Raw genomic sequence first — 27,699 nt, 5'->3', positions numbered from 1 at the left:
TGGCAGCAAGGCTAAAACTAGGTTCCAGTGGTCATACTTTGCAAGTGGTTCTTCTATGTGCACCAACGTTCGCTATCCAAAGGGTGTACAAGCATGATTTCTGAACGTGCTAGGGCAATGTCAGTGCTTCTGAGTTTGTCCTGCTGTTGCTTACCTTTTAACTCAATGTATTTTCCTGTGAAAAAAACCCTGACTCTTTCTTTTCATTTTTTCCTCCTAGAATAAACTCTACATGTATGGAGGCAAAATAGATGAATCTGGAAATGTCACCAGCGAACTCTGGGTGTTTCATATTGCAAACCAGTCGTGGGTTCACGTGATCCCCAAAGCCAAGGAGCAGTATGCTGTCGTTGGCCATTCAGCCCACATTGTCACACTGGATGATGGTTCTGTAGTGATGCTGGTCATCTTTGGTCACTGCCCTCTTTATGGGTACATCAGCAATGTGCAGGAATACAATCTGGGTGGGTGCTGCCTTCACACTGACTTTTGATCTATTTCTTATAAATCAGTGTGTAAGAATTCTTTATTTAGTTCTTTATTTGTGTTAGAACAGAGGTTCCTAGTCTTGGGTTCCCAGCTGTTGCTGGACGGCTACTGCAGGAGTCCCTGAGAGCTGGTCACTACTGGCTGGTGGCTTCAGGAGGGTGGGGGGGGTGTAATATCCAGCCATTTCTGAGTTCCACATTTGAATAGCTTAGAACGTTCCCTCTTCAGTCTGCCCCTTTTCTTCTTTCCTGATTCTTTTGCCACCTTTGGAAAATGCCGGTTCTCTGTTTTTTTTTAAAAAATACTATTTTTTTCCAGGAACAAATATGTGGAGCATTCTACCAACAACTGGAGCTTTGGTTCAAGGAGGGTATGGTCACAGCAGTGCATATGATCCAAGTACTAAGTCCATCTTTACCCATGGAGGTTATAAGGCATTCAATGCAAACAAGTACAGGCTGACGGATGATTTATACAAGTATGATGTGAATAGGCGCATGTGGTAAGTATGTTTATTTTCCCTCTCTTCTCCCCCCCCCCCATTCACATGGTATGTGGGCAGCTGGATAATCCTCGGTAGCACATTGCAAGCAATTAGCATGGCAGTTTTGTACTGTCGGTCTTCTGAAAGCACTGCCATAAGCTTTGGTTCTTTCCAGCTTCATGGGGTTTAGAAGACATTTTCAGGATATGAGCTGGGGGATGGTCTTTGAAATCTCGTCTCTCCTTGTTTCTGCAGGACAATTCTTAAAGAAAGCAAGTTTTCTCGATACTTGCATTCGGCCGTGATCATCAGTGGGACTATGTTGGTGTTCGGAGGAAACACACACAACGACACTTCAATGAGCCACGGCGCCAAGTGCTTTTCTTCGGACTTCATGGCCTATGATCTAGGTAGCTTTGCATGTAGCAGTTGAGTTAAGTCCACAATAAGACCCGATTTCTCCTAAAAGCTGAACCGTAGCCATCCCGTGTAGTTGCTTTTTCTCCTGCTAGTTGAAGCGCTATAGTCCCTTCCTTCTTTTTTCCTGCTCCAAATCGGTGAGACAGCTCAGCCTCCTTGCTTTGGCTAGGAGGCATGGCCTTCGGCTGGTGTATTCCAAGGATTTATCCCCTGTGCTTCAAGCTGCTTTTTTGGGCAGGATAGCTGCAGAGTTGCTGCGCAGCTGTCCTCCGAGATTCTGTAAGTGGCTCTGTCTTTTCCCCATGCAGGTCTGGTGTCCCACGGGGTTCGAAAGGGAGCTGGAACTTTTTCAAAAGAAGGCTGCCAACCTTCAGGTTAACCACAGGTTTCAGAGGCAGCACTTCTGTGCTATGTTATGTTTGCGACCCAATTTTTTCATTGGATCCTTGCCTCAGAGCTGTATGTACTTGGTCCAGGCCTAGCTTTTGCAGAAGTGCGCAGCTAGAGGGAGAACATATTGGAAACACCGGTAGCATGGTGAAAGGTTCGCAGTCGAAAAGTGTTTTAAGTCTTGGCCTCTCTAATATATAAGTATCTGTTGACATACTGCAAGGGGTGTGTGTGAGTGTGTGTGTGTGTGTGTGTGTGTGTGTGAGAGAGAGAGAGAGAGAGAGAGAGAGAGAGAGAGAGAGAGAGAGAGAGAGAGAGAGCACATGCAGATTTTGTTGCTAAGACCCAGGAAAAATAATGCACCAGCTATGTTGCTCTTGCCTGTGTTACGCTTAAATTGCATGGGTATCTCTTGCTGATGCAGTGAAAACTGTCTTTCCAGCACGTGCAGATGATGATGATGATGATAATAATTAAAAAAACCACAACTTCTATCTGTTAAAACTTCTATCTGTTATATAATACAAGTCAATGATTTTATAATTTTAACTGTGCCTGGAGTTTTTGAATAATAATTCCACAAACAGATTACAAGGTTAGATATGATAGAGTGGCAAAGTTAGTGCACTGGTCATTATGCAGAAAGGATAACCTGCCAGCCTCCAAAAACCCACGGGAACATCAGGTAGAGAAGGTGTCAGAAAATGAGGAAGTCAAGATCCTGTGGGATTTCCAGATCCAAACTGATAAGACACCTTGAACATAACACACCAGACATAGTAATAATAAAACAAAGAAATGTCTGGTTCATTGACATTGCAATTCCAGGGGATGCCAGAGCTGAAAATAAAGAATTGGAAAAAAAAACTTAACAAAATACAGAGATCTGGCCATCAGAACATCTTGTCTCTGGAAGAAACACACTTTAGTGGTTTCCGTAGTCATCGGGGCTGTGGGAACAAGATCAAGAAACTTCACTCAGTACTATAAACAGTTGCAGATCTCAAAAACCACGCCATCGAAGCTACAGAAACTGGCAGTAATAGGAACAGCATACATCCTGTGCTGATATTTTACAGCTACTTAGGTTATGGGTTAAAACTTCCATCTGTTATATAATACCAGTGAGTGTTTTCATAGTTTTGTTTGACTGTGCCTGGTGTTTTTGGAAGTGACCCCTATGGCTCATCGAGTCCAGCCGCTGGAGGCCCGGGGGGGGGGCGGCGGAATCAAATTCCCAACCTCTGGCTCTGCAGCCAGAGATCTTAACCTCTGAGCTATCCAGTAGCTTCCTGTCAGGCTTGATCTTTGCCTGTATGTCCACGGAAGAGGGTGTGCTCTTGCTCGTCATGCAAGGTGGGGTTTTCGTGGCCATGCCATCTGTGGCAGTACTGAAATGCTAAGTTGGATGACCTTCCTGTCCAATAAGAGGATCTAATTTGGTAAATTTTAAATTTTAAATTTGGATAGCCACAAGAGGGCAGCATTCAGCAAACCCATAACAGGACCGTTGCTTTTCCCTCTCCATGGATGTGAGGATTAGTTTTTACACAGATGAAAACAGTCCAGATTATCTCTTAATACCATCCCTAGACTTTTATCAAAGCCTCACTGTAATTTCTGGACTTGTGAACAATTCATTTTTCTCGCACGTTGTAACCCTGCAATCATTTTAGCTAATTCTCTTCTGTGGAGGAGTTGAATGACTTATCTTCCCAGCTAGCTTTGTAGGTCTTCTTGTATTAGTGTTTTTTTTAATTGAAATATTGGCAGCCGTCTCCCCAAGAATGGGGTGTGGGTGACGTTTTCAGAACGAAAATCGTTTTCTCACAGTGTGCACACAGCTACAAATTCTTGTGGGTTTCTGGGCTGTAAATCTCAAGTTGGCTTAATTCAAAGGTCAGGAAGGAAATAATTCTTGGTAATTTCAAAGCCATTAACTTCCCCCCTTTACTTGATTTCCAGCAAAAGAGAGAGAAGGGAGCAAGAGAATCAAAGCATTCCAAATACTCCTCTTAATCTACCAAAATATGTGCCTTGGCCTCACATCTCACCACTTTCATCTCTGCTTACTATATTTAAAAATAAAAATTGAATGCTTTGTTTAAAGGCCTACCTTTAAAATACTGAAAGAGTACATTTATCTTTATTCAGTAGTTTAGTCAAATATTAAATTATATCGCACTAAAAGTGGAAATACAGTGGTGCCTTGCAAGACGAACACCTCGCTGGATGAAAAACTTGCAAGACGAAAGCGTTTTGTGATCGTGTTGGTGACTTGCAAGACGGCTGCCTCGCAAGACGAAAATAATTCGTTCGTCTTGCAAGGTTTCCCATAGGAATGTATACAGTGCATTCCTATGAGAAACCGCTTTTCACGAGATGAAAATTTCGCAAGACGGCGCTACTCGCAGAATGAATTACTTTTGTCTTGCGAGGCACCATTGTAATTTTTTAAAAAACAGTTTGAGTGGATGACTCCATATGGCGAGGCGGCCATTAGACCAAACAGCGACAAGAGGACCACTGTCTGATCTAACCTACTTTTGTCCTGTGCTCTTCAACGATGGCCAAAATCTAAGTCGTTGGTACTGTCGCGTGAGTTGTCCTATGATGCCATCAATGTCCAGTAATCTGTCTTACTGTAGTTTTCAGTCTGGGTAGCCACGGAGATGGGAGGACTGTAGAATGAATGAGAAATGGAGCTTGGGTTGCTGTCTTCGAGAGGAGAAATAGAAGGTCAGAGCAGCCAGGATGTGGACCTACTGAGAGCCTGTTGGAATGAGGGTTCTGATTACAGCGAATTTGTCTTGCAGGAAGGAGCTACAGTACCTGGTTTGGGAATTTGTCTGATTGGATTTCATATGTAGAAGTGTGAAGGCTGTAGATGGTTAATTTGGTCCTTAGAATTGGTTTTAAAAGTGTCCTTTAAAGAATGCTTGGAATCTGCTTTTCAAATGTTTCTAATCCCCCCAGATGATGTTGAAATCTGTTTTAGTTTGTCTGTTGCATCCCTCTTCAAGAAGCCATGGTGGGCAGAAAAACAATATACAGATATTTTTGTAGACTGATATGTAGACAAATAGGGACGTGGTAGCGCTGCAGGTTAAACCACAGAAGCCTCTGTGCTGCAAAGTCAGAAGACCAGCAGTCGTAAGATCGAATTCACGCGGCGGAGTGAGCTCCCATCGCTTGTCCCAGCTCCTGCCAACCTAGCCATTCGAAAGCATGTAAAAATGCGAGTCAATAAATAGGTACCACCACAGTGGGAAGGTAACGGTGTTCCATGTCTAGTCGTGCTGACCACGGAAAATGTCTACGGACAAACGCTGGCTCTACGGCTTGGAGACGGGGATGAGCATTATGCCCTAGAGTTGGACACGACTAGACTAAATGTCAAGGGGAACCTTTACCTCTACCTATGTGGACAAGTAAATAATGAAGTCTCCAGCTTAAATTCAACAAGAGTTAGTCACATTGAGTAGATGACTGGATGGTGAGTCAGTACTCGAGTCCCATTGATTCTAGTTGGGATTGCCCATTGGAGTCACTCCTTGGTTGGCAAGAGTCTGCTTTTGATCTTTTTGTGTGAATAATTGCCTCTTATTGCTCTGGGGATAATGAGAGAAAGTTCAAAAGCATTTGTGGATCGGGGGTTGTGTATGATTACCCTTCCCTAATACCTTGAAGCTGAGTTGAGTAGATGAAATCGATTAAGAGAACATGGAATCTGGTCCTCTCAAGAATAGCTGTCTTTGAGATCAGAATTTTTGTCTCTTTTTGGCGATTTTTCAGTTCATTGCGAAGCATTGAGCAAAACATCAAAAGATACTGAACTGGAACATTGGAAGAGATTTTTTTGAGCATTGTCTTTTAAGTCCTTCAGTTATTTCTCATCCCATGGCAATCTTTCAAAAATATGAAAAGAAATAGCAGATTGGTGTCATTTAAGACCTCATCTCAAATCCTGCTTAGGTTTTGTTGTGGTTTGGTCAAGATGTGGAATTTTGTGTGTATAGAGTGTTAAAATAATTGGGGGTGGTGCTGTAGAAGAAGTAGCTCTGAATATAAAAGTGCTTTTAAAATTGAGGCTTGAACAATAGTTCGCAATAATACTACTTCTACTAATAATAATTAGCCACCTAGAGTGGTCTGTTGATCAGATAGGCGGGATATTAAATAAATAAATAAATAAATAAATAAATAAATAAATAAATAAATAAATAAATAAATAAATAAATAAATAAATAAATAAATAAAGTGTCATCAAGTCACTTCTGACAGGGCAAGCCTTTTGCTGGTCTTCTAGGTAGATAACACTTAGAAATGGTTCCCCATTTCCTCCTTCTGGAGGTGCCCTGGGATTATGCAGCTTGCCCAAGGCCACACAGGCTAGCTCTGCTTGCAGGAGACAGCATGAGGAATTGAACTCCCAGTATCTGGCAACACAGCCAATTGAGTAAACCACTGAGCTATCCACCAGATAATTTACTGTAAATATTGCAAAACACTCCAGCCAAACAAGGTAACTATGCCATAACAATCCTGACAGTTGAAGATGTTTGGCAAGTGATAACAAAGCATGAAACAAGGATGCAGGGCTTTTTAATAGGTACTCTTTGCCGTTCCAAAAACCTTGCAGCTACAATATTCTGGTGTTCCAGCGTCCTGGTACAACAGGACTTGTACAAAGCTTAGTCCTCCAAGCTTTGGAGAATTTTAATCAAAACAATGATGTTGTTATATTAAGTTACAAACCTTTGGAGTTACAACAATTGCAGGAATAGTAGAGTTTCCTATTACAGATTTTCTTCTTAAGAGCTCCAGACCCCGGACCTCCTGGCCCCAGGGAAAAGAGCTTGTTTGCAGATCGGGAGGAATTAATAAAGCCATGCTGGCTTCTGTCAATTGTGGTGTGGTGTGATATCGGTGTACCATACTTACAATTGTCTTTCTGCCTCCAGAGTTTGCTGCCCTGTGGAGGCAGGAGCGACTCTAGCAGAACTGGAAATAAAAATGGACAGGAAAGCTGTAACCTGTGGATTACCTGTATGTTTTGAAGAGTAGGCCATCCTCTGTTTATAAATTACATTGTGACTCAGGCTTGCGTTTTTGTTTGGAAGGGTGTGAAAGCCTGGAACAGGATTTTTAGGGGGACCACAGTACTAATCTGTTTCATTTCTTTGATAGGATTAAATTAATTGTCTGAGAGTTCGTGCCATGTGGTCTTTCACCGTAAAGGTTGTGAACCATTGGAAAGGAAAGCATGATTTTCTAGGCAGGAAAACCTTGGAGATGTTAGGCCATTTGCTAACCCTTAAGAGTACGAAACCAACAGATATTGTTGTCTTTAGTTTGATTCTATTGTTTTGAGTCCACTGTTTTTGTTTGAGAGCTTTGTTTTAGTGGTTTTTTTTAGAAGGTCTTTTTCTGTCTGTCCAGGCAGCATTTAAGTATTGGGTCAATTGGGGTGGAGGAAGGACAATTAAAAAAAAAATTCTATATTAGGTAATGCATTCATTAAACTTTTCTCTTGACCAGAAGGCTGTGGTGGGCAGAGGCTTTTCTAACTGGAGCTGAGCACAGCAGTCTAGTAACCTGCAAAAGAATTGTACCTGTCATTGTCTGTCTGTAAAATAAATTTGAAATAGCAAGTGAATGGTTTATGTGGTTGGGTGAAGAACGTAGCAGCTGGGGCTTCTGAAATGCTATAGCAACGCTGTGCTTTCCAAAATACCTAATATGTCATCATTTAAATGGTTCTAGAAATGATGCAGAATATGTGCCATCAAAAATACCAATTAACATTCCATAAAGAACATACCTGAAAGGAGATTTGCTTAATTCTAGCTTGCGATCGCTGGTCTGTGCTTCATCAACCAGATCTTCCTCATGATATCGACAGATTTGGACATTCTGCTATCCTGCACAACAAGTAAGAGGGGCAAATATCTACTGGATCTTTTTCGTGGAGGGCAGCTGTGGGGAGGAGGGGAGCGTGCTCTGGCCCCACACCCCCGTCCTGAAAACAACTGGCTGCATCAACACATCCAGTGTTGAAGGACTCCTGCTAGTATCACCAGTACAGCTGCGTGGACCCCCCCTCCCCCCACCATTTGGGATGGCTGCTGGCTGTGCTTGTCGTATTTTCCTTCAGGAGCTGGGCATAAGTAGACTTTCTACAGTGCCAAGCTGCGCCACCGTCTATTTACTAGCCCAAACTTACTGGAGAGAAGCTGCAAATGGGATGCATGACCATCCATCCCAAGGAGGCTTTGATTGACGCTGTTACATGCAGTCAATCAAAAGGGGGGGCGGGGAGAAGAGGTTGAGTGACCGTCTGATCATCATCAGCAAAGCCCTGGTACTTTGCTTCTTGCTCTTGGGAATGCAGGTGCTAGCAGGACTCCTCTTAACACAGGAAGGGTTACCATGTGACGTCGATGGCAGCTTCCAGACTTCTTCTCTCTTTTATTTTTTGCAATAATAACTATGCAGTATTGGAAGAGGAATATCCAGGTAGTGCCTGCCCATTAACAGTTATCCCTTTACCCACAATGACCTGAGAGATACACTGAATGTAAGCTCATGGCAGTTGACTCTCTGTCGGGACACACAAGTCTTACACTTGTTGTGTCTGTGTGAAGAACACATCACCTGTTGAATAGTTAGTTGACACCTGAACTATCTCATCTTTTCTTTGTTGCCAGTACGGCCAGCAGGCTGACTCCTTTCTTCCTACCCTTGGTAATGCTCTCCATGGGTTAATTGTGAAAATGTACTTTTACTACTTTGAGATGTGGAGGGTTTAGCTCATTGAGTTTTGCTTTCATCCTTGCTTTGAACAACAGTTCCCCACTCAGCTTTTCCACCCCATTCACTAGCTAATGTACCTCCTATCATAACAACATGGTTTTATTGCTTTTTTTGAAAGCCCTGTCTTAAATCTTCTCCTCTTGGGCAAAAGCCATTTCTACTGGCCTCGTTTTGAACTCTCCTTCAGAGCGACCACACTACATTTGACTTCAGCCATCCGTCACTTAATCGGCACAGACACCTTTTTTTTGGCTTTAAATTACCCCAAGAAATCATTTTCACACATCACAGGTTAAATTAAAAAAGATTGTTTTTAAAGTCCTGATCTTCTTTCATCTACAGATGATGCTGAACTTGGTAATTAAGGATTCTATGCCTTCTGCAGCCATATAACGTTTCGGCATTAAAAACATAAGAATTCTGCAGTCAGAATTCTTATATTCTGCAAGTTATGCATATTTGTGCACATTTTTTAAAAAAAAGGTATTTGAGAAATCCAGGGACCGATTTTTCAAAACTTTATGACTTTGGTGCAGGCTGAAGGAGTGGAAGTGTAGACATACTGGCCAAGGGGTGAGTTCTGTAGATAAAAGTAAGGGGGAAAGCATGGGCTTGGAGTAAATGGAAAAGAGGTGATTACAATTGTTTACCACACTGAAGTTGCCCCCCCCATCACTCCTGATAGCTCAGCGTGCCTTCTTATTTTTGAAATTTTATCAGGGCCAGCAGTTATGCCTTCAGATTTCTCTATGGCCCCGAGCACCAGCAGTTGGTTTTTGATAGACTGCATGAAATTCCACAGTAAATTGTCTCAAGGAATATAAGCCAGGTAGTCTTTGCTAGTCTTCTTGCTTTGCTTTTTAGTTTTGTAGTGTAGATTCTTAAGACACTGCAAAGGAGGTGTTGGGTTACCCTACGAAAGCAGTGAATTTTCTAAAAATCTTGCCTTGGTAAGCGTGACACCTGCCACTTGACACCCACTGTACCAAATGCAACTGAACAGCCTGTGGGGGGTCTTGCCAGGCACCGACTTCCTGTGTGGCTTTTTGGTGTCAGTGGAGTCTCCCAGATATGAATGAAAATCAGCAGGATCTTTGAGGGCCAAAGGCAGGTCAGGACTGCTGTAGAAAGTATATATACACAAAACCAGCCCCTCGGGACAGCCTGTACAGTAGGGGGTTGGACTGGACATCAGGAAGTCCAGGTCCTCTCTGCGCCGTGCAACCCAACACCTCCATGGATGTCTTTGGGCTCTCTTTCACTCCGTCTGACCTTCTTCATGGGGTGGAGGGGTAGGTGGCCATGAGGATATAGTGGGAAGGACAGACGGGTCCACTATCTTCAGCCCACTTTGTGTTTAACTTTCAAGTTGCATGTGAGTTTGTTTCCTTGTAAAAGAACAAGGAAGCAGATTCCCAAAGGGTGATAAAGAGGCCCTTGTGCCGAAGGAGGAGCTCTCTCTTGGGCCGAGAGAGAGTAGTCCAGTCCAGTACGTGCAGCTGTTGTTGTCTACCCTGCAAATAAGCAGCAAACACTTGACGGATTCCTCTTTCTTTGCTTTCCTTGTGCAGCCAGATGTATATATTTGGAGGTTTTAACAGCCTGCTGTTGAGCGACGTCATGAAGTACACCCCAGAAAGCTGTGAGGCGTACAACAGTGAAGCCTCCTGCCTAAGAGCGGGGCCGGGGCTCCGATGTGCGTGGAATGCCTCCGTTTCACAGTGTCTGCCGTGGGAGAGGGCCACGGTGGAGCAGCAACAAAAAATCATTGAGGAGTGCCCTCCGTGGCAAGGTAAGTCTTACCGCCTGCCGAGTCCCCCTCCTTCTTGTTCATGGCTCGTGTCAATTTCACATTGCCCTGGCCTAGCGATGTTGCGTTGGCTCCTTTGCAGCCTTTAATGTGTGTGTAATCAAATAAAGGCCAAACAGGCCACAAAACAGTTCTTAAAAGGGTCTCCCCAAGTTGCGTAGTAGACGGGCAGATCACTTTGAGTATCAAGGATCGAACGTCTGTCGGGACGAATACTCAGTATACAGGTCAGAATATCAACGGAGAGGAATCTTGGTCGTAGCAGAAAGGTTATTGATGGCATAACCTCAGAATATTTGCAATCAAGGAAGAGGCAAATTCATTCTTGGCCGTTTATGAGGAAAGGTGCGGAAAATAAATCAGCCAAATTGAGGGGTCGTGGGGGAGAAGCTTCTTTAGACATCTGTGGGGCATATAAACTTCGCATCAGTATGTACAGTTCTGGTTTCCCCATCTCAAGCAGAAAATAGGGCTGGAAAAGTGACAGAAAACAGAGCAGAAAATATTATCCAGCATGGAAGTGGCTGGAGCTTTTTCTTTATGAAGTAAGTTCTAAGTAGGCCGACTAGTAAGAACTAAAGGTGCACACATACACCTTGGTGTGAACCCAGTTATTCTGAAGAGAGAAGGACCTGCTTTTACACGAGGAGCCCAGAGATTTTAGCCGGCCTTCATCATCTTTTGCGAGGAGAGGAGGGCAGCTTTTGGAAGATCGCTCACGCCGTTTGCAGTCCTTGAGAGTACTTGTACGAGGGTCGTGCAAGCACTGTGGGGTGTGTATTGCAGCGGGTTGTCTTGGCTGGGCTGACGGCAGATTCCAGTTCAGCCAGGAGTCCAGGGGCTGTGACGTAGAGAGTGAAAAAGCCCCCGGGCCCCCAATAAGCCCCCACCCACCCAGAATCTCTGCAATGCCCATCTGCCTTTGAGTTGGGAGCTGTTTTTCTAGCTGACCCGCAGGTATTTAATGCTCCCGCTTAGTTTGCACTTGCTTAGTGGTGTGATACTGTATTTGGCAGTAATTGAATTTCTTTATCTTAATCATCCTTAATTGGTCGAGAAAGTTTTCAATCAGAGCGAGTCCTTTCAGGTGAAATTGCAGTCAGAAACTGGGAGGTATTTAGCCTCGTTAAAGCTTTAGTGAATCAGTCAGGTCAGCTACTATAAAAACGTCAGTTTTGCATAAAAACTACTCCTGCAAACAATACATAACCAGGAAGCAAGCGTAAACAAGGCAGATTAAGTTTAAATGGCCTGCAGGTAAGCGGATGAAGGGATAGGAAGTTGCTCCGTTGCTCCGCTGTTTGGCAGGGCATGGGGTTGGGGTTTAAAGTAATCCATTGGAGACTCTTGGAGGGGCTGGAACCCTGTCTGGGGGCAGAGAGAGAGAGAGAGAGAGAGTGAATGAGTGAGGAAGAACTGTAATGTTTGGCCTTCCTTTGGCTCAGTGAAGTTGGAAGCCTGGTTCGGGCCTGGCTTGTCCCATCTCAGGCCTCAGGTAGGGGTTCTCACCTGACCGGCTGCTCTGCTGTACGAAAAGGATCACTCCAGGTGTTTCAGCAGGTATTATTCTTGCCCACCTGTCTTGCTCCTTGGTTTTGTTAGATCCTGTTTTTATCAAAATTTATTGTATTGTATTTCAAGTTTTTGGGATACTCTGTGTGGGGTAGTGGAGAGAGGGACAGACTAGAGAATTCAGGAGACCTGGGTTCGAATCCCCACTCAGCTATGGAAACTCATCAATGTGTGTGTGTGTAACTGGTGAGATGATTCTGGCTTGACAGCACCTTATTACCTAACTAATAACATTTTAGTACTATGGTTTGTTGTGATTTTTTAGCCATATCTGTTTTACCAATCCATCTTGTCAGCTGTTTTCCATGCTACAAAGGGGGAATGTTGGGATATAAAATGAACACGGGTAGGGGTGGAGGCTCGTGACCTCTGTACTGGAAAAACAGCAGACAAGGCCAGTCTTCCATCATACATGATTGCTTTCTTTCCTTTTTTTCTCATTGTCAGCTGCGGACCATGAAAAATGTGATCAGATCACAGACTGCTACAGTTGTACAGCCAACACCAACCGGTGCCATTGGTGTACTGAGCAGTGTGTGTCGAGAAGCAGCAACTGCTCAGAAGACCAGGTAACAATTTCCACTTCTGACTTCTGAGAATCTTGACCTCCCTTGCCTTTTTTTCGCAAAGAAGCGGCTGTTGCTGCCTTTGTAAAGCAGCTTCTCTTGGTAGTTGTGGATGGGCTGTGTCGGTTCTGTGCGGTACGCCTATGTTTCAGAAGCTCAGCAAAAAGGAGAGAGAGAGAAGGAGGATCAGCCGGGTTTGTTGTACTTTGCCAAAAGCTTCTCCTTTTTATAAACACAAAAACACCGAGGCAATGAGGCAGGCAGGCTCCCCCCCCCCCGGGCATCCTCCGCTAGCTTTGTGTCGCTTGTGTGTTTTCAGATCTTTGTGCAGCTAAAAGGCTTCTTTTAACGTCTGCTGATTTTAAAATGAGAGCTCAGCTTCTCAGTCTGTTCAGTTTTGCTGCAGCAATCTCCCGCTTGGCGCTGCTGGCTAGGGGTTCTGGGAGTTGTGCTCCGAAGGAAGTTTTTCCAGGCTCTGAAATAGGTCACACCGGAGCCCTGTGTAGCACTTTCTAGGTCACTGGATCAGAGCTTGCCCTGGCTTTCTGATTTTTTTCCAATGCATTAGCCAAGTGGCAGTTCTCCCCCCCCCCCCGACTGGGTTTTATTTACACCTGCTGATAAAAAAAAACCTGTTTGGCTTTAGTGATGCAGAAAGTCAAAGGAAGATGGGCTTGGGGGTGAGGGGAACACAGCTTTTGTAAAACCACAACTATTTCTCTCAGTTTCACATTTGGTGAACGGGCACGCTAAAATAAGGCTCCGGACCTTCAGAATAAAAATTGCCAGATCACGTGATCAGTTGCTAAAAGCTGATTATTACAGGTTGTAAAAACGGGCACCTGCCGTGTTGTTCCAGGCTGGCTAATCTCAGGAGGAATGCTTCCTCTCAATACCCTTCTGACGCCTTGTGGTCCTAACACCTGTCAAGCATCCTTTCAGTGTGGATGACTTGAAAGAAGCTGGGGGCATGGATCCTGTGTTGTTCGGCATCCTTTAGAACTTCTCCCCAAAAGGCTTTTTATGAAATGTTTTAGCCAGTATGTGGCTGCGCTGCACTGAACTGGAAGCTTGGTGTTTTGGGTGGGTTGTTAGTGTAAACATTGCGTGGAAACGCTTTGGTAGCAAAATAGGTCTTCACCATTTAATGGAACTCCAGTATATTTTGATTTGAAAGGTGCCTTTGAATCTGTCCTTAGGAAATGTTTGTAGGATAAAAGGGATAAGAGTGCTGTGGATAGGGTTCTCCTTTTGTGAAACTTGAGCACACAGACTAGATTTCAGGTTCACTGTAGACTGCATGCAGAGCAGAGCACACAGGGAGATAACCACAAGCAGGAGGGTTCAGACAAAGGTGGATTTTGGCCCTTATCTTTCATATTTGTTTATGAGTGATCGGACCCTTCTTTAAGAATAGCAACAAGGTTGCTATTACATACAGTGGCTTCCACTACTGCTTTATCCGGATAATATTGCAGCATTATGTTTAACTTAGCTGACCCTGCGGCATGGATTGAAGGCCGTGACAGGTTACAGGGGATGGATCCCAGTGGGAGAGAATTCAAAACCTTGGAGCATTGGCATATATTTTTGACGAGCGTAAGCTAATATAGTAATGGCTGCATGGTAAAACCAAGCATGTAGAGAGATGGTCCAGTCATCAAAGGTACTAGCATAAACAAGGCTGTTGTATTCCATGGAGATGGCAGGAAAATATGTGAAGATTGGTATTAGTGCTACCTTTGGCATCATTTCAAGGAGTGTGCTGGTTGCTTCATGCTTCAGTGGAATAGCTAATGCCCTGGAAGACAGAAACAAAATTCAGAAATATCTCAATAGGCTCGAGCACCGGGCTGAAAACAACAGAATGACATTTAACAGGCATAAGTGCAAAGTTCTACATCTAGGGGGGAAAATCCCAAAACCACAAGTACAAGGGTGTGTGTGTGGCTTAGTATTACTACGAGTGAGAAGAATCTTGGAGTTGTTGTAGATGCCAAGCTGAATATGAGCTAACCGTGTGATGTGGCTGCAAAAAAGGCCAATGCTGTTTTAGGCTGGATTAACAGAAGTATAGTCTCCAAATCCCATGAAGTACTAGTCCCGCTGTATTCGGCATTGGATAAGCCTTATCTTGAGTCCCGTGTCCAGTTCTGGACACCAGACTCTAAAAAGAATGTTGGCAAACCAGAACAAGTTCAGAAGAAGGCAACAAGGATGATTGGGACTGGAAACCAAGCCCTTTGAGGAAAGACTGAAAGAACTGGGCATGTTTAGCCTTGAGAAAAGACTGAGGGAAGAGAGGATAGCACTTTTCCAATACTTGAAAGATAGTCATACAGAGTAAGGGCAGGATCTGTTCTCGATCATCCCAGAGTGCTGGAACACGGAACAATGGGCTCAAGTTACAGGAATCCAGCTTTCAGTTGAATATATCAGGAAAAACTTCCTAACTGTTAGAGCAGTAAGACAGTGGAAACAACTGCCTTGGGATGTAGTGAATGCTCCAGTGCTGGAGGCATTCAAGAGAATGCCTGACATATATCCTTTCATTTGTGTATTCCTGCCTTGAGCTGAGGGTTGGACTCAATGGCCTTAATAGGCCCCTTCCGACTCCGTGTTTCTGTAATTCTAGCCTGTTTCCTCCTTTGTCGATCCTTATGCTGCAAAGGAAGGGCTTATGGCTGCTTTCTGTTTTAGACTCCTATTGCTGCATTTGAAAATTGCCCCAAGGACAATCCTGCGTTTTACTGTAACAAAAAGACCAGTTGCAAGAGCTGCAGCCTGGATCAGAACTGTCAGTGGGAAAGCCGGAACCAAGAATGCATTGCTTTGCCAGGTATGTCTTCCTTGGGGATAACATCCATGGCAGGTTTGTCTCCTGCCTCCCCACATCCAAAAGACAGAAGCACCACTGCTCCCTACTGCCAGAAAACGATGAATTGAATATTGCCTTTATGCAAGTCATTCTAAAGTAGCTTTTTCAAAACCAGGCTTCCTCAACATATTACATCAATCCCAAATACAAAATTCTCTTAGGAACAGCAGGGGAAAAACTAAGAGGAAACAGTACGTAGAAGCCCTGGCAAGGCCACTGGCTACCTTCCTACCTCTGGCAGAAGAAGAGAAGTGACCCTGTAGGTCCTTCTTCCTCGTACTTGCCTGCAGTGCCTTCTAGCTTTCCTTACATGTGGCCCGGGTGTATGGGGGGAGTGTCCATCCTCCTCAGCAGTCAGTGCTGCTTGCTTTTGTGTGGTTCCCTTTGATCTGTGAACATGGGGGGGGGGGGGTTAAATGATGTGGGGCAGGCTCTGAATTCAGAAAGAAAGCAAAACCTGGAGTGTTTTGCAGAATCTCACTTCCCACTGTCATTGCGAAGCAAAGCCGCTGAAAACATTGGGCGACTCTCTCCCCCTGGGAAGCCGCCAAGGGGTAGAGTCCACCCTTGGTCCATTTGGCTCAGTGTTATTGGCACTCACCCGCCGGGGCTGCCCAGCATTTCAGGCAGGAGTCTGCAATTCCTCTGCGGCTTCTCTTTCTTCTGGACCTGCCTTTTTCTGTGAAGTCACAGGCTTCTCTCCCTGTTTTCTAAAACAGTTTGAACTCAAGCCATCCCTTCCTAACTTGGAATGATGTCCGGGATACGCAGCGCAGCACTAATTTTTCCGTTGTACGGGCAGATGTGCGGAGTTCATTGCCTGTAGCAATGGGCTGCCTGTAGAGATAGGTGGATTATCCTGCACTGGCCAGCTCCTAAAGCTCCCTGCAGGGAACCATAAGAAGGCGGCGGCAGCTGTTTCTGGATGCCCTTCTTCACAAATCAGCCTGGAACGATACAGGACAGTGAGAGTGCCTTCGCCCCGGCCAAGTCCAGGGTCAGGTCCTTAGTCCTCTTTGCAAGTCAAGTGCTGATGCAAGACAAGAGTTTTAGTTTTTAATGACCTTTTTGTTGACTAGGCTTCCAGAGCTGGGTTTGAGTTCTTTGTTTCTCTCTGTTATGCACTTCTCCCTTCAACGACACTAGGGTTAGAGGCACCACACCCCTGTTCAGTTCAAAATCCATGTACAACTCTTATGCCCCCAAAAGGTAGCTGCAAGGCATAAACAGTTTATTCACCGGGTGGTGGTGGTGGTGGTGGTGGTGGAGATGGTTCTCTTTCATAGTGTTGACAGTCCTTTCTATATAGTACCATACATAATGACCCTTTAAGGTCATTAATTTTTTAATTTATTTGATTTATTTAATTTGTTTATTCAAAATAATTCTATCCCGCATTTCTCCCCAAAAGGACTCAAGGCAAAATGTGTTTGGGGGCAAGTAAACCACTTTGATACCATCAGTGTTGAACTCATGGCATCTGAATGGCCAGGGTTGCAGTATTTATTGAATATTTATTTATTTAAATATTTATTTATTCAAATATTTATTTTATTTGTTGAAAAAAAAAATCCATGTATAACCCAACCCCTGCTGTTCAGACCCATGCACTTCAAGGGAGAAGTGTAGTTTGGCATGCAGGTCTATAAACATTCTTAGCTTACAGAGATTGCTAGTCTGCTTGCATTATAGTTTGATCCTTTCTTGGAGTCCAGAACTGACCACCCGCTGGAAAACTTCCTTGCCTGGTCAGCTGAACTTGATTTCATACGAGCTTTGCCATAGGCGGTACATAGTCACAGGACATGTTGTGAATTCCTCCATCAAAAACCTGAAATATTTTGTACATTGTAGCTTTAAGTTGCATGAATTGCTGAATGGGGAGCCACCAACTGTATGTCTGTAACCCCATTGATCTGTTCTCGTTGGGTCTGGCACCTGGGTGCAACCCCACTTATGTCAAGAGTAATAGTTCTTTTCTCCTCTATGCTACTCTGTTTCCCTGAAAATAAGACCTAACCTGAAAATAAGCCCTAGTATGATTTTCCAGAATGCTCGTCATATAAGCCCTACCCCAAAAGTGAGCCCCAGTTAAGTGACGCCCCGCCCTCCACCCTTGTGCAACAGCCAGAAGAAGAGGACATTACTGTATTTGAATAAATGTAGACTGCTTTCTATGAAATAAATAAAACATCAACTGAAAATAAGCCCTAATGTGGTTTTTGGAGCAAAAATTTATACAAGACGCTTTCTTATTTTTGGGGAAACACGATATACAGTTACAAATGATCACTCTAAGGGGAGAAATCTGTGGATATGTTTTTTTTTCTTCCCCCAGAAAACATTTGTGGAGCAACCTGGCACTTGGTGGGCAACTCTTGTTTGAAAATCACCCACGTGAAAGACAGCTACGACAACGCTAAGCTGGCCTGCAGGAGTCACAATGCTGCTCTGGCGTCGCTCACGACCCAGAAGAAGGTGGAATTTCTGCTCAAAGAACTCCAGAAGACCCAGTCCATGGTGAGTGACTCATAACAGACGTTAGCATTCTGGCTTGTCCCCTAAAGCAGTGGTCCCCAACCTTTTTGGGACCACGGACTGGCTGAGCCTCTGAGGAAGGCGGGGCAAACGCACTCGCACGGGTGCGCTCTCTCGGGTGCATGCACGAAGTGGTGGGGGAACACACATGCCCACCAGCACCAACGTGAGTGTTCCCCCACCCCATTGCGCAGGAACACCTGCATGCCCACCCCTTTGCGCGGGCACATGCATGAAGGGGTGGGGGAGTGCTCACGTTGGCATTGACATGTGTGCATGTGTGCAAAGCAGCTTGGGGAGGGGAATGCATGCGGGGACGGGAGGCCTGTCTCTGCAGCCTGGTCCGGCTCAGGCCATGGACCGGCACCTCTGCCCTAAAGGGTGAACAGAGAGGCTGTTGAAGTTTAGCACTCCTCTCTCCTGTATGCATGCGTGCATGCAAGAGAGAGAGAGAGAGAGAGGCACCTGTAAGACTAGCAGGTTTATTTTAGCACAAGTGTTTAATGAGTTACTTGCCACTTCGTCAAGTGCATGGAGTAGTCTGCAATCCAAGAATCCCAACTCGCGCTATAGGAAATCAAAATGGAGCCACAAGAATCTTATTTTTCTTTTTTGTAAAAGTGAAAAAAGGCAAATGTCTTTGGAAACACACTCCTTTTGGTGCACCTCTAGTGCTTGCTTCTTTCCACTTCCTTTTGTCTCTGCATCTTGGAGCTAATTTTGGACTCAAATGAACTGTGTTAGAGTTCCACATCAGGACAAAGATTGAATCGTACATCTTCTAGACCACGTGGCTCTGTAACTTTGCTGCAGACCAGCCCGTGTATTTGCTAGGAGACAGGAGATCCAGAAAAGAAGTGTGGTAACAGAAGAGAGGTTGCTGGAGAGGGGCGGAGAAGTGCCATCTGTGTCTTGCTTGTTCCCTGTGTTTCCCCTGTGATTGGACTCTCAACTATCCAAAGAGTATCTATTGATCTGTATTATATATAAATTATATAATGGACCCATATATCTGGGCCCATATACATGGTAAGGGTGCCACAGGAAGGGACACAGGCTAAGTCACACCCCAGGGGCGTTGCAGTGACCAGAAATATCTTTACCATGAAAAATTAAAATATATTTTCATGGTAACGATATTTCTGGTCACTGCAACGCCCCTGGGGTGTGACTTGGCCTGTGTCCCTTCCTGCGGTACCCTTACCACATCATGAATGTGCTGCTTCATTTGAACTCTTCTTTTCTCCCCACCTTTAGCCCAAAGCCTTGACCCCATGGGTTGGCCTGCGGAAGATCAACGTCTCCTACTGGTGCTGGGAAGATATGTCTCCATTTACAAATACCTTGCTCCAGTGGCTGCCGGGAGAGCCAAGCGACATTGGGTTTTGCAGCTACTTAGCGGAGCCGAGCAGCCGAGGGCTGAAGGCCGCAACGTGCATCAACCTGGTCAATGGCAGCATCTGTGAAAGGCCTGGTAAAGCAATTCTCAAGTTGGGTCTTGTTGTAGAAGGGCTGGGGTTGAAGAGATGTGTCTGGAGGACATCTCAGAAGGTCTGGAAACGTGCACTCATGTATCTGTGGCACTCTTCTTGTGGTTGACTTGTAGTGATGCTTGGTACCACTGTCATCTTAGTCATGTGAGATGATACAGGATTGAGAAGGAGAGGTTGGAGGGGAGAGTAAAGGTTCAGCATGAAATAGTGTGGCAAGACACATTGGTCAGGAAAAGTCTTGCTGAGGAAGGGGGTTCTGTGTGACATGAAAGCCAAGGGTTGGAAACAAGTGGAATTCATGGGCACCAACTATTCAGAAACCCTGGAACACAGAAGAACATCTTTGACCTAACCCAGACCTTTGGATTCACTGGCCTGGGTATTGGTTGCATCGCCCTGAATGGTAACAGAGAGATCTTCTCCACTTCTAGCTGGAGATCCCACGGATGATCCTCCCTGGACACAACATGTACTGTGTCACTGAGCTATGACCTTTCCCAAATAAACCAGGAAAAGTCAGTCTACACTACTCTGGGGAAGATGGTATGCATGCCTATTCATTGCAGTGAAATACAAGCTATAGACGAGAGTGTTGCGTTATTGTTGCTTTGGCAATGTTGAGGAGGAAGGCCTCTTTGTAGTAAACCAATCAGTTGGAGCAGTGGTTCTTAACCTTTGGTTACTCAGGTGTTTTTGGACTGCAACTCCCAGAAGACTTCACCACCAGCTATGGTGGCTGGGGTTTCTGGGAGTTGCGGTTCAAAAACACCTGAGTAACCATGGTTAAGAACCATTGAGTTGGAGCATTTAGGGGAGTGTACATAATCAGTGTGTAGATCCGGTCTGTGATGTAGATTTTCATGCATCCTTGTGGTCATTGGAAAAATCTGAGTAGGGTGTGTAAAGGCTCCTAGTAGGATGCTCCAGATCCATTCAGTGAATACTTGTAAACTTCATGGCTGTGGCATGATAACTTATCCTGAAAAACGTTAACATGATCTCCCCAAAGAACACCATTTCTACGGCCTGTAAAGACAATGAAGGCTAGCAAGCTTGAAGGATGAGAAGCTTGTTGTTCATACTCATACAGAATATGACCTTGAGTATAAAGTCTTGAAAGGATAGTAGCAGCCTCCTAAGAGCCAGAGAGATGAATTTTAGACACATTCTAAACCTGTTGGAAGAAGAGGCACAGATAAGGACCATAAAAAGGTTAAGGCAGCCAGAATGATGGAGATGGGCTTGAACAGAATGGACAGGAAAGGCTGTTGAGATGCTGACAAGGACGTAGTGTTAGGAGCCGTTAGTCGACAGAAGAAAGAAAGATCCTTTCACCCGCTTGGCCGCGTTCTCTTTGATTTCTCAAGGGTGATGGGGGAAATGCAATGATTTTTAAAGGTTATATGTGGGGAAAATGCACTAATGCTATCTTTCTGAATACGCAGCCAATCACAGTGCCAAGCAGTGCCGCATTCCTTGTGGCTTGAGGACAACATGCAGCGAATGCACTAGCAGCAACTCTGAATGTATGTGGTGTAGCAACAAGAAGCAGTGCGTAGACTCAAACGCATATGTCTCCTCATTCCCTTATGGACAGTGCATGGAGTGGCACACTGTGAGCAGCTGCCCACGTAAGCCATTCCTACTAATGATGTCAAAAAAGAACGATGTGAGGTAGTGGTTTGTTCCCAAAGAGTGGATTTGGCCTTGGAAGAGTTAACACTTTGTATGGCCTTCTTTTTGAGTGAGGAATCAGTCCTGCTTGTGTTGTCTGTTCATTGTAGAATGATGCAGACATAGAAATGAATTACTGGATTGCAAATTTAGATAGCAGGGGTTAAGCCCAGAGTAATAGGCATGAGTAGGGAATTTGACCTGGAACCAAAGGGTCATGTTGGCATCACCATGCTGAGTAGGACTTTTGAAGTTTCCCCTTTTCTGTCTGTTTTCTCTTGATATACCACCTGGAATTCTGTGGAGAGAATTCCAGGTGGCTTTTCAACATTACTTGCTTGATGACCCTTGTGTACATCATGGCATTACTCACAATATTTTTCCAGGGGTACATTGGTTTGGTTCAGCTCAGAAGGATAAAGGCTCTATTTATATTTATTCATTGTGTCAAGAAGCGTTTACCTTCAAAAAGCCCTGGTGATGCCTTTGGATGAAAAATTTCTTAGGTGATTTGACAGACAGAAGGTGAAGGGGCACCCAAAGGATAAGCAAAAGAGGGAGCAGGAAAGAAGCAAAACTTTCGTGTGCTCCTCTTTCATAGACTTGAATCACTTGTGTTTAAGAAACAGAAAATAGTGTGTGCTTAAGAGGCTCTTTTGCTGAAAGACTATGAATTAAAGCAAAGCAAAAGCAAAGCGTGCTGCTTATATACCGCCCATAGTACTTCAAGCGGGCGGTTTACAAGTTAATTATGCAGGCTATACTCCCCCCCCCCCCCCGGCGAGCTGGGGCCTCATTTTACTGACCTCGGAAGGATGGAAGGCTGAGTCAACCTTGAGCCGGCTACCTGGGATTGAACCCCAGGTCGTGAGCACAGTTTTGGCTGCAGTACAGCGTTTTAACCACTGCGCCACGAGGCTCAGTTTTACAATTAGAGAGCTATTTTTACGTTTTGGCTTTTTGTGAGTTAAACAGGAAAGGCCTGTCCCTAGCAGAAAGTGTGCAAGCGGCAAGGTGGCCAAATTGTGGTGTGTGACTGCATGCACAAACTTTAAAGTGCTCTCAGTTTATTGTTTCATCTGTGACACTTCACCCCCCTTTTTTTTCTGCACAGCTGAAAATTGTTCTGGGTACTTAACATGCAGTCACTGTCTGGAACAACCCGGCTGTGGCTGGTGTACAGATCCCAGTAACACAGGCAAAGGGAAATGCATGGAAGGCTCTTCCAGAGGTCCAGTCAAGCTGCCAAAGCCAACTCCACCTGCATTGCCAGCCGGAAAATTTTATCAGGAACCTGTTCTGGACGCCAGCATGTGCCTGGCAGAGAATAAATATAACTGGTCCTTCATTCACTGTCCAGGTAATATATTCAAGAATGCAGATTGTGGAAGAACGTTATGCAGATTTGCTTTGTCCGAAAACCCTAAAGTTTTTCTTCTTGTTCACCCCATAAAAGTGGCCACGGGTGGGCTTTCAAGGCAAGGTAATGGATTTAATCCACACTCAGTGGATTGAGATTCCTTTGTGGAGGATGATGGTGATGATTCCTCTTTCCATTTAATCATTATGCAGTAGCAAGGAATGTTAAGTGAGAGACTCAAGAATGTCATTTTTTAAAAGCATTTTTATGCCACTCTTCTGTCATAAAATCTCTTGCAGATCAGCTTAACTATGATCAATAACAAATTAAGGCAGGCCCTCTTTTTGTACTGAAAGGTAAAGGTAAAGGTTCCCCTTGACAAATTTTTTGTCCAGTCGTGTTCGACTCTAGGGGGTGGTGCTCATCCCCGTTTCCAAGCCATAGAACCAGCATTTGTCCGAAGGCAATCTTCCGTGGTCACATGGCCAATGCGACTTAGACACAGAATGCTGTTGCCTTCCCACTGAGGTGGTCCCTATTTATCTACTTGCATTTGCATGCTTTCGAACTGCTAGGTTGGCGGGAGCTGGGACAAGCGACGGGCGCTCACTCCGTCGCGTGGATTCGATTTTACGACTGCTTGGTCTTCTGACCCTGCAGCACAGGCTTCTGCGGTTTAGCCCACAGCGCCACCACGTCCCTACGTACTGAAAGACATGGCATAAAAGGAAAAGAGGGTGGGGTGGGGGGAGAGGGGCGGTAATTTTAAATCCAGTGGTTACTCCCAGCCAACATAGACCCCTTGGTCAGGCTTTTCCATGTACAGTCAACCCTCAACTTACGAATGGCCCTACATACGGACTTTTCGATTTACGAACAGCTCTGTTGGCAAAAATTGGCATCAACTTGCGAACCTAGCTCAAACTATGAACAAGGTCGAGGCTCCGTTCGCAAGTCAATGGCATTTTTTTGCCAACGGAGCCGTTTGTAAATGCCCTTTCCCCCTACCTTTTTGCAGGGAGCCATTCTTGGAGCCATTTACGAAAGGCTTTTTTTGCCTTTTGAAATGCTGGAACGGATTAATTCCATTCCCATGCATTTCAATGGGAAATTGTACTTCGACTTACGAACTTTCTGACATACGAACGTCGATCCTGCTTGCCATGGTTGATGCACAACCAGGCCCTCGTGCATTAGCCTCAGTTTGCAGCTATGACATCCATGATTTGGACCATCAAATTAATGGCCCCTTACATTAGTGTTGACTTGCTGAGGTCCTGTTTACTCATCAAGGGTAGACATCAGATCGTAGTCCCTCGTTGCTTGTTCCTTATATTTGCCTGCTTGAGCTTGGTGCCAGGATCTCCCACATGCTGGCTATAACTCCCCCGGAGTGATATTTATATTTGCCGGAGTGTCCCACTGCTAGATGCTGATTCAGCAAGTTGAAGGGTTTCGTTGCTTGTCCTGAGAAATTCTGACAATAAATGGGTCGTCGAGGAAAATAACGGGGCGAATGTCTTTTCAGCCTGCCAATGTAATGGGCACAGTAAATGCGTCAATGAGAGCATCTGCGAGAAGTGCGAGAACCTGACAGCGGGCAAGCATTGTGAGACCTGCATCTCTGGTTACTATGGAGACCCCACCAATGGAGGGACCTGTCAGCGTAAGTTGTGTCCTTCCCTTCTTTCCAGACCCACTGCTAGGAACGATTGTGCATTTTCTTGTTCATTGTTCCAGTTGACCTGCAAGGAGCAAAGACCGAGGATGTGTGGATGACATAATGGGGTAAAGTTTTTCTGTGCCAAGAAAAACTGGCCTTTTCAACTGGTGTAAATTGAACAAGAGTATGTGATTCCCTATCTGCGTTTTTGCTTTTTTTTTTAATGTAACATTTTTCTGATTTTACTCTCTGTACTCCCAAACCTGGTGCTGAATATAATCGTACTTTCTCTTCTGTTGCAAACGTTGAGTGTAAGGACTGATGCAGCTCTGGAATGAGCAGTATTTAACTGCAACTATGTTTAAGGTTCAGGCGTCTGAGTGAAAAAGCACATTTCCTTCAAGCATGGATCACAGTGTTATTTAATATTGGCAGCTCAAATCATAATATGGCGAGTACCAGATTATTCCATTTTCCTATCACTGGCTCCAGCCGTCCATTCTGCTTTCAACCTCTATGAAATGAGATGGCAGGAGCGGATACACTGCTGGGCTCCCTTTGTTTTATCCTTCATGGTGAGCCAGAACGTCCACCTCTATGGGCTGGGAGTTCCCATTGAACGTGTTTTCTAAGCATCTCACATGGGATGAAACAAGGAGCGTTGTGTGCCGTCGCCAATGGCACTGCCTTTTATGGGCCAAAAGGAGAAACCACCTGCCCTGTCGACCCAAGTTGTTGAATGGATGTGTATTCCATATTTGTGTGTGTGCCTGTTTAACTGAGGATGGCTTTTGCCTTCCAGCTTGCAAGTGTAACGGCCATGCTTCTATGTGCAACGCACACACCGGAAAGTGTTTCTGCACCACCAAAGGAATCAAAGGAGAAGAGTGTCAACTGTGAGTGTTCAGAAGGTCAAGCGGGCTTGATTGCCATGGTCCAAAGTGAACCCGAAAGGGGGCACTTTTGGTTTGGGGCGCGATGCAAAGTCAAGGTGCACTGATTTGTGATTTTGGACTCAGACCCTTTCCAGAATTCCCCAGTATTCTGTGAGTGGTCATCCAGCACCACATCTTTAAAAATGGTTAGGCCATATGAGAGACAGAGCTAGAGAAAGAAAAAATTGAGAAATTCTTGAAAGGTACAGAGGAGGGGCAGGATCTGTTCTCGGTCATCCCAGAACGCAGGACAACATAAGAAAGAGCCGAAGGTCCAGGAAGCCAGATTTAGGCTAAATCTCAGGAAAAAACTTTCTTAACTGTTAAAGCAGTACAAACAATGAAACCAGTTTCCTCAGGAGGTGGTGAGCGCTCCAGTATTGGAGGCCTTCAAGAGAAAATGGGACAACCCTCTGTCAGATATCCATTAATTTGTACTCCTACATTGAGGAGGGGGTTGGACATGATGGCCTTATAGTCCCCCTTCCAATTCCATTATGCTATGATTCTGTGATTTAATGCGTGCGAGCGAAGATCGGCTGTGTCATGTCCACTTAAAGGAGAAAGCCAGTCTCATTCTGCAAAGCCACATGTTGCTTTCAAAGATCCCTGTTTGTAAAAGGATTGCTGAGGAGGGGCATGCAAGCCAGGCTGCACATCTCTTTGGGTCTCGCTCTTAATCTAAATTTCTGCAATGTTACCTACGCAGTATAGTAAGCTGTAGGCATCCTTCAGTTTCGAAAGACTAGGGTCACGTGCTCTGTGTGGAGGACTTGGAACAGCGTCTAGTGTCGCTGAGAAGGCCAATTTGAGAGTGACCGTCCCTTCCACACGGAAGACAAATACAATGTGTCCCCTGTCCAGCTCCCTGATTTTGCTGGTTTCGGGACAGCCTCTTGGCCTCGGCCTGCTGGACAAGGGTCTCTTCAAATTGGGACAGGCCGTGATGCACCGCCTGCCTCCAGGCTGAACGGTTAGATGTCAAGGTTTCCCATGTGTTGAGGTCCATTCCTAAGGCCTTCAGATCCCGCTTGCAGATCCCCTTGTATCACAGCTGTGGCCTCCCTCTGGGGCAATTTCCTTGCACTCATTCTCCATCCAGGAGATCTTTTGGAATCCGACCGTCAGCCATTCTCATGACATTCCTGAGCCAGCGTGGATGTCACTGTTTCAGTTGTAGAATTCAGAATCCTCTAGTTTCTCTGTTAAAGTATCAGAGTGAGGTGCAGAATTATGTCACTGAGTACAGTGGTGCCTCGCTTAATGGGCACCCCATTTAACGACGAAATTGCATAGCGATGAAGATTTTGCAATCGCAAAAGCGATCACATTGCAATGTTTTAAATGGGCAAAAATCGCTTTGCAATGATCGGTACCCTGTTTAGCTTACCGATCATCGCAAAGCAATGGTTTTGTTAACAGTTGATCGGCGGTTCCAAAATGCCACCGGGTAAAAAAAATGGCCGCCCGCTGTTTTTTGGGAAAGATTCCTTGCTTACCGGGCAGCGAAAATGGCCGCCCTATGGAGGATTTTCGCTTTAAAGGTGTATCTGAAACCCATAGGAACGCATTGAAGGGGTTTCAGTGCATTCCTATGGGCTTTTTTAAAATCGCATAGCGGCGAAATCGCTTTGCAGCGATTTTTGCTGCACCGATTATCGTCGCTATGCGAGGCACCACTGTATTAGGCTTGAAATTAGGCCAGAAGTACTGATACCTTCAGGGGTCACGAAGAGTCGGACACGACTTAACGACTAAACAACAACAACAACCGATACCTTCGGGGATTGGGTATATCTCAGTAGTTTAGCACACCAGGTTGCAGAGCTGGGTGTCCTTGGGCAAGTGGATGGTGGTCCCCGAGCATCATCAGAAGGCAGAGGCTGGGTTACACTTGAAGTTACACTTCCTCAGTGTGAGGGAGAACAATCTGTTTGTCCTCATTAATCTCTTTAGGATACTAATTTGACCAGTTCAAGAAATATTGCTCATGCTATAAGAGGCTTAGATTGGGATATTAGTCCGTCACCAAATTGGACTGATTGTGTAGTGTTGGGGCATAAGTGTATTTATTGCTGGCTCTTCTGTAAGCACTTTGAACTATGGCCCTGTAACCCTGTTCCAGCTGATTAGGGCTGGGGAGAGGTGTCTGAAAAACATTTTAAAAGAGAGAGAAAGAGAGAGAGAGAGAGAGAGAGAGAGAGAGAGAGAGGAGTGTGTGTGTGTGTTTGTGTGTGTCTGTCTGTGTCTGTGTGTCTCTGTGTGTGTGTGTTCCAACTGATTAGGGCTGGGGAGAGGTGTTTGAAAAACATTTTAGAAAGAGTGTATGTGTATGTGTGTATGTCCTGGGAGTAATGATAACAAACAAACAAAAAAAGGGACAGAGAGAGAGAGAGGGAGGAACATTTGTTGTCTATATATTCAGGGAATACTATGCTGTGATTTTTAATTAATTATAAAAATTAGCCTCTGTACTATAATTATGCCACTGTATTTATGCTGCTCCGTGATGACTAGTTCTACTCCAAAATTAAAAGTAGTTAACATTTATCACAGCTCTGGATTTTATTTAATTTTTTAAAGAGATAAAGCGCAGATGACTCGTTTCCAA

The 27,699-nt window shown here is 44.9% G+C and overlaps 1 protein-coding gene across 2 annotated transcripts in view; it reads left to right on the top strand.

The window, feature by feature from the left end:
* ATRN (attractin) overlaps positions 1–27,699 on the top strand; it is a 172,113-nt gene that overhangs the window by 60,301 nt on the left and 84,113 nt on the right. For both annotated transcript variants that reach the window (XM_020812892.3, XM_073002142.2), the window contains exons 8-20: positions 221–464; positions 808–991; positions 1,229–1,383; positions 7,634–7,718; positions 10,171–10,391; positions 12,429–12,550; positions 15,248–15,386; positions 17,764–17,945; positions 19,221–19,437; positions 20,902–21,087; positions 22,245–22,490; positions 24,019–24,156; positions 24,956–25,049. In XM_020812892.3, coding sequence (XP_020668551.3) covers positions 221–464; positions 808–991; positions 1,229–1,383; positions 7,634–7,718; positions 10,171–10,391; positions 12,429–12,550; positions 15,248–15,386; positions 17,764–17,945; positions 19,221–19,437; positions 20,902–21,087; positions 22,245–22,490; positions 24,019–24,156; positions 24,956–25,049 — 2,213 coding nt within the window. The remainder of the gene's footprint in view (positions 1–220; positions 465–807; positions 992–1,228; positions 1,384–7,633; positions 7,719–10,170; positions 10,392–12,428; positions 12,551–15,247; positions 15,387–17,763; positions 17,946–19,220; positions 19,438–20,901; positions 21,088–22,244; positions 22,491–24,018; positions 24,157–24,955; positions 25,050–27,699) is intronic.

The sequence above is a fragment of the Pogona vitticeps genome, chromosome 5 (assembly GCF_051106095.1).
Source record: "Pogona vitticeps strain Pit_001003342236 chromosome 5, PviZW2.1, whole genome shotgun sequence".
In the NCBI taxonomy this organism is placed as follows: domain Eukaryota; kingdom Metazoa; phylum Chordata; class Lepidosauria; order Squamata; family Agamidae; genus Pogona; species Pogona vitticeps.
Note: the sequence above shows the minus strand (reverse complement) of the source record. Positions and strands in the feature narration are given on the sequence as shown.